Genomic DNA, 7,099 nt, shown 5'->3' on the forward strand with positions numbered 1-7,099 from the left:
AGGAGAGATTTACCCCCTTTTTTGTGAAACAGTGCTTTTTGAGACAAAAATATTCCACAGTTCTAAGGAAGTTGTCATCACCGAGGGTGGCACCTTGTACCCCATTCGTCAGGGGTGCCATTTTGCTTGCCAGCCTGGAAACCTGGAAAAATATGGTAGAGCTGCCCAGCAACTCAGATCCATGCTGGAAGAAATCTGAAGAAGGACTGCGCTGGTGAACCCGTGGTCTGCACCAAGAGAGGACCGCACTCATGAGGACTGCATTTGCTGCACACTCTGGGCTTCATCAAAAAAAGGACTTTGCCTTGCTTCCAAGGCCCAGGTGCAGACTCCCTAAAAGCAACAGGTAGAAAAGAGCCACCAACATTCACCTGCACCAGCACCTGCAAGAACAGCCCAGCTGACCAGTGTTTAAGGATTTGTCCAGGAGCATTGTGGGAATTGTAGTTCAAACCCTCCAAGGAGCACATTAGAGCTTCTGGAAACCTGTCTGGTACTGTGGACCCTTAAAGACCCCAAAAGGACCTTCTGAAAGAAGATCCAGAAGTTTGGAAACATTTGGAGAATTTGGGGGAAAAAGCTCCATAAGTTGACCAACCTGTCGTTGAGAGTCAAACTGGCTACATCGAACTGAGACTTTCTGGATCTCTTCGTCATTGACGATTTGAATCAAGACCTCCTCCAAAAGCCTTGCACTGAAGCAAGCAGCTGTTGCTGAACTGCAACCCTCCCTTTCCAGGAGACTCGGTCGACAGCAAGAGAAAAAGCTAAAACAAAAGTGACTAAGTGTGGAGGTAAAAATTTGACCAGCCCCAACCACTTGCTGTATCCGGACCGCGCCCCATCGCGGTCGGCCTAAAACTTTGACTTGGTCCCACTCCAGTGTGACTAGATAGCCACGGTTGGAGCTTTTGGCTTTTTGGCACTAGAAAGCACACTTTTACATTTAATCTTTAAAAATTTATATCTAAAGTTCCTACATTTAATTTTTGTTGTTTTGGTGTCGTTTTCAAAGATAACTATATTTTCTATTTTTATAAATTGCTGTTAGATTTTTATTGTGTCTTACTTATTTACTGTTGTGTTGATACTAAGGGGCATATTTATACTCTGTTTATGTATACACTTTAACATCATTTTTTTACGCTAACACAATGCAAACTTAACCTCCTGTTTATATTTTGCCGATAGACACATCTAGCATCAAAATATTGGAGTTAGCGACATTTATTGGATGTGTGAACCCACCTTGCGTCAATGAGATGCAAGGTAGGCATTCCCGTCCAAAAAATTACACTAAGCCCATAGCGCCCTATTTATACCCTGTGCAAAAAAGGCGCAAGGGTGGGAGGTGGACCTAAATAATGGTGCTAAGCCTGCTTAGCGCCATTATTTAATGCGTGGGTCAAACCAGGCGTTAGGGGATCTGTGGACCCATTTCCATGGCCAAACCCCATGGAATGGGCCCCCAGGTGCCCACCCCAAGTCCCAGGAACACCCCCACCCACACCAGAGGGACACCAGAGGACGGGGGACCCCATCCCAGGTGAGTGAGGTAAGTATTTTTTTTAATTTTATTAAAGTGCCATTGGGGAGCCTCACACTGGTCTCCTGTGCTGGCCATTGGGGTAGTGGGCATGACTCCTGTCTTTACTGAGACAGGAGTAATATTTGGGTGGTTGTGCATCAGGAAATGATGGTAGGCTGGTTACCGTCATTTTCTGTCGCACAACCTCTTTTTCCCATACCACCCGGCTAGCGTCTTTTTTGTGGAAAAGCAAGCCGGAGCTATACTTTTTGATGCAAAACTGCGTTATCGCAGTTTTGCGTCAAAAAGTATAAATATGCCCCTAAATGCTTTACACACTTGTCTCCTAAATTAAGCCTGATTGCTCGTCAGCCAAGTTACCAAGAGTTGAGCAAGGATTCATTTATTGAGTCTTTGACTGAACCTTATTTGTAATTGTGGTGTTTTAGTACCAGCTGTATGTACCAACCTACACCTACTATTAAACCACTTTCCAACAACGTACTACTGCAGCTTGTATTTAAAAATATGTATATTTGTATTGAACTGTTTCTAATGTCTTGCAAGAAATATCTAACAGGATTTTTATGTGTTTTATTTTGCACTAAAGTTTGTATTTTTCATATTACAAATATGTTCGTTCTTTCGTATGAAAGAGCTGTGCACTGAGGTTTTAAGGACCAGATGTATCAAAATCACATTTGGCATTCCATAAATAGTGAATTTTAAGAAATCGCTATTTAGGGAATGCAAAATGCTAGGTAACAAAATAGCAATTTACTAATAGTGATTCCTACAGAACTGCAATTGCTATTAGGGAATCGCTATTAAGGACTGTGACTCCATTCGTTCCTATCGTTTCGCGTTTCCTAATTTGTGATTTCCTGTTAGGAAATCGCAAATTAGGAAATGCAAAGCTGAGGGTCTAATGACCCCTTAAATGCACTCAAAAAAAAAATATTTAATGCATTGTTTAAAATTGCACATGGTTACCATCAACTTGGAGTTGATGGTAATAACATTTCCTAAATGGCCAGTTCGCATTTAGGAAATGCTTGTTACATGTGCATAGGAAATCGAAAATAGGAATCCCCAATTGGGATTCCCTATTTGGAGTCGCAATTTTAGGGAATTGCAAAAAATTGTGATTCCCTAAAATGGGACTGCGGTGCTTTTCACACATTGTGAAAGGCTATTTTGCATTTGCAAACGGTAAAATTTACCGATTTGCACTGTTTGCGAATGCAATATCTTTTCATACATCTGGCCCTATATGGTTTGTGGGAAAGGTGATGATGTGATCATGTACTACATATACATATGTTACGTTATTTTATGCTAAAGAAAATATAGTAGCACAAACTGAGCGGTCTCTGGCGGTGTGCCACTGACTGAAGCTGAAGGAGGGGAATAAATGGGTGTTTAAGAGAGAAGAGAAGAGCAAGTGCTGCGTATGAGGGGACTCACCTCTCCACACATCCAGTGAATACAGAGCTGATTTCCTGTCAGTGGTTCTTGGCATTATGTATTAGTTAACTTTGGACAGCACATGCGGTAATAGTGCCATCTACCCAACTCTGTTCAGTACCCCTCAAGATCTTTAAAGATTACAAACACGAAAGAAAATAATTCTTAATCAATACTCATCAAATCTTTGACCTTTCAGTTGAAACTACCCACGGCAGTCTACCAGGGTGTGATGGGAAACGTGTGTGAGGGGTGGGATTCTCTGGCACAGATATTGGGCAGGGATCACACATGTAATTTCACAGAGTTCACTGACCCATCACCAGACACCAGTCACCCAATAAAGTTTCATCATTATCGATCAGAACTAGTCCAAAAATGTGCACATGAAAGCTCTCTTCCACAGTGCCAGACAGGATGAGCAATGTCGAATTAATTATTACAAATCAGAGAATCTTATTTACATTTTGAAATTCTGATTTAAGAACTGGAATTTAGGTACCCTGAAGTTGCTGCCCTGAATCCATGCCCTGGCACCCCTCTGCTATGAACTTGACACAACCAGTTATATGCCAACGCCCCATCTGAAAATACCGGGGTTTATGGTAGTGATTCACGCATGTGCTGACTTCCAAGTTCCCGGGTAATTCATTCTAAGCGAGTGCAGCGGACGCAGTAGTGCAGGAAAGCAGAGTTGTTTATGCCTCTTGTCTTGGCACTTCTAAGCTGGACTGCCATATAGAAAGGCCCACAGCACTGTCATTAAAAAGCAGGGTTTCTGTACTTGTCATAGGATAACACCACAGGGCTGTTGTGCTTGTAAAGAAGCATCATCAATACTTCCAAGCAGGGCTGCTACGGGTTTATTATGGAAGGACTCACTCTCACACAGAGCAGCTCTACTTTAACGATAGACCACACAATACCAGCACTTGAAGATGTCTGTGGTACCTTTAATGGACCAGTCGGTATAAGAAGATATGTTAGATGTACAATGTGGCATTATCGACACTTCTCAGAAAGCCGGCTCTACTTTCATGGAAAAGTGAGGCACTTAAGAAGAATCGCTATATTTTCATGGGAAGGTAAAGGCACTTCTGACAAACGTCGCATAATGTTAATGGTAGATTACCAGTCCTTCTCAGTGTGCCTTCCTCACACTTGGCAGTAAAGCTGTTCTACTTTTAAGGGTTCTGTACTGTACTTTACACCAAGGTTCCTGGTATTCCAGCACCCCCAGTATAAAATTTGAATAAGCACTTCTAAACAAACTACTATTGGTTTAATGGAATTTCACTGATAAGCTTTACTACTACTCTCAGCAGTGCTGCTATGTTTTTCAAAGTTTAGTACTTTAAGTATGACTACTATACTTTTAATCAAAGAGTAAACGTTCTTCTCAGTAGAGCAACAGCATAGGTACTTGAAGTATTCAAACAAGTGATGGATGAAATGCGTGAATTAATCTCAGCCACTGGTATTTACTCCAGGCCACATCCAAGTCCATCCTTATTTTGCATACCATGGCAACTCACAGGTACTTGCGGGAGCCATGAATTTTTAAGAAACGGGAAGACAGAGGCAGATGCACTCTGTGGGCCCCACTGTAGGACACACATCTACGTTCTAAGCATAGTAACTCAATTTGTTTACCTTGACATGTATGACATAGAAGGGGACTCACCATATCTGCACCTGTACTGGCAGACACCATTTCTCCCACCCAGCAGCTCCAGGAAAGAGTCAAAATACCCGTTGACCGCCTCAAACCCGCCTCGAATGCTTCCAAGGCCCCAGTCATCAGAGGAGGTCTCTTCTGTTGCCTGAGTTGGGGGGCTTAGTGTCGCGTCCTCTGTGCAGCTCCCAAGGCACAGTGCTAGGCACAGCACCGCTAGTCTGGTGATTAGCGCCATCTTGGAGACGGTCAAGCCCTGAGGTTCTGGCACAAGGTAACCGTGAGGAGAGTGTAGGCTCTCGCAGTGAGCGCACGGCTTCTATAATCGCTGTCGGATGGACTTTAAACAGGGCTCTGGTGACTGTGCTGAGGTCACAGCAATAATAATAATAAAAGAAAAAAATGTTGTCCAAAGGTCAAACAGAGTGGACGTGGACAAAGTTAGGTTTTAAAAACTAAACCATAAGATTCATGTCATGAAAGTGAATCGTCCCCAATGCAGTGCGAATCCCGTCTCTCTTCCAGCTACCGAGCACAGATTGTCTTCCTTTCTGTTTATTTACGTTCATTTGTCACAAAGCTGAATGTAATATTTAACTAAATTACCACAGGATGACAAACACTTATTACTAGCTGTCCGAGACAGACTGGTTCCACACCGTACCCGTCGCTGTGACTCCATGGAGCACGGCAGGACTTTTCATTCTGGATTCCGTTTTAGTGGCACAAGCACACAAATGATTATGTTATATCAAAGGGAAACTTGTCTGTTCTCTGGCTGTGGGAGGCGGGCTCCGGCAACAACACATCAAGTTACAGGGCTGGCTGCCCAAACAACTGCTTTAGTCAGAACCAGAGAGACACAAGCAAAAATAGTTATAATTGATCAAAACAACACAAAATCGCCAAATGGAAATATACTGCAAATCCAGCCTGGGCTTCAGTAGCTCTGCAGCTTTGCTCAACACGACAGGCAGCACAGATTATTTTTATAAATAGGTCTACAATTTCTTCGAAGCTCTAATCATCCGGTTTAACAACGGAATACCATGCATTTTTATATAAACTATAAATTCTATACATTCTATCTTCATTGTATCCTTAGCTCTTAAAGATGCACCTGAAAAAAGTAATATTAGAATTTGTGCCGCTTTGGTGAGCTATCATTCGAGGTTTTCATCTTCGTAGGCCATGGATCAAGTGGAGTGAGCAGATGAGTGGGATATGTTGCAACGAGGAGCTTATGGAACGTGCTTTTACAATGCCTTGACAGAGATGTAATGCACAATAGCCCCGAGTATTTTTTTAACTGATGTAGGAAGTGTATTCAATCTGCTGGAATGATGTGAATGACAGAGGCCACTATCATGTGTGCTCTGATTCCCTGAATTATTTCCTGTAATTCAGAGTAATTCAGAGTGCTAAATTAACTGGCAAGGTATTTAACTTCCCTAAACAAATAAAAAAGTTAAAATAACACAAATGCTCCATGCACAAGATCTTATTAGTCACAAAGTATCTGAGGAGGATCCGATGCCCTGGCTGTACAAATGTATTTCCTTTTAGTATCTCAAAAACTACTGAACGGATTTAAACCAAATAACTAAAAGCATAATCTGCATACCAAATACTACCTTTCTGGCAAATTTCGTGTAATTCCGTCCACCACGTTTTTTGACCACCCTGAAACTTCCCATGCGCTCAAGAATCATTGGCACACTTTTTTTGGAAAATTCTGTGAAGATTCATCAACGGTGCAAAGTTATAGGCAAGTCAAAAATGCTTTTTCTACGGAAACATGGTCCTAACTATAACTACATAGCCGTGACCACTTTGATGGAATACAATGTGGGGCGGGGGGCTTGCCCCCCTGCGATCCCGGGGTCCGTCACCTCCTTGGGGCTTTCATCAAAGTAAATGCCGTTGGGCCACCTGGCCCCCAGCAGCCATAGAGACTGCCAGCTACCTGGGGCTATCATCAAAGTAGATGTGAGGGGCAGCCCGCCCCCCCTGCAGCCCTGGGGACATCCACCTCCCCACGGCCTTCATCAAAGAAAATGTAGGAGGGCTGCCTGGCCCCTCCGCAGTGCTGGGAACTGTGCCCACCTCCACAGGGCTATCATCAAAGTAAATGCAGGGTGGCCATCCGGTCCCCCCTCCGCAGCCCTGGTACCGCCACCTTCCCGGGGCTTTCATCAAAGTAAATGCAGGTGGCCGCCTGGCCCCCCGCAGCCCCAGGGACTGCCACCTCCCCAGGAATCTGATCAAATACAATGCAGGGGCTGCGTGCTCCCCCCCCCCACAGTCCCAGGGACCATCACCTCTCTGAGGCTATCAGCAAAGTAAAAGCGGTGGGACCGCCTGCCCCCCCCCACCCCCCCCCCCCAGCAGCCCCGGTGACCGCCACCGCCCCAGGGCACTGATCAAAT

At 44.0% G+C, this 7,099-nt stretch overlaps 1 protein-coding gene across 2 annotated transcripts in view; it reads right to left on the bottom strand.

Annotated features, from left to right (window-relative positions):
• PLA2G12B (phospholipase A2 group XIIB) overlaps positions 1-5,179 on the bottom strand; it is a 118,993-nt gene extending 113,814 nt beyond the window's left edge. Inside the window, exon 1 of one of the 2 annotated variants that reach the window (XM_069240395.1) lies at positions 4,680-5,179. In XM_069240395.1, the coding sequence (XP_069096496.1) occupies positions 4,680-4,908 (229 nt within the window). In that variant the 5' untranslated portion in view covers positions 4,909-5,179. The remainder of the gene's footprint in view (positions 1-4,679) is intronic. The other variant, XM_069240394.1, reaches the window with a different exon arrangement.
• Between the last annotated feature and the right edge of the window lie 1,920 nt (positions 5,180-7,099).

This window comes from Pleurodeles waltl, chromosome 6, assembly GCF_031143425.1.
Source record: "Pleurodeles waltl isolate 20211129_DDA chromosome 6, aPleWal1.hap1.20221129, whole genome shotgun sequence".
NCBI classification, from domain to species: domain Eukaryota; kingdom Metazoa; phylum Chordata; class Amphibia; order Caudata; family Salamandridae; genus Pleurodeles; species Pleurodeles waltl.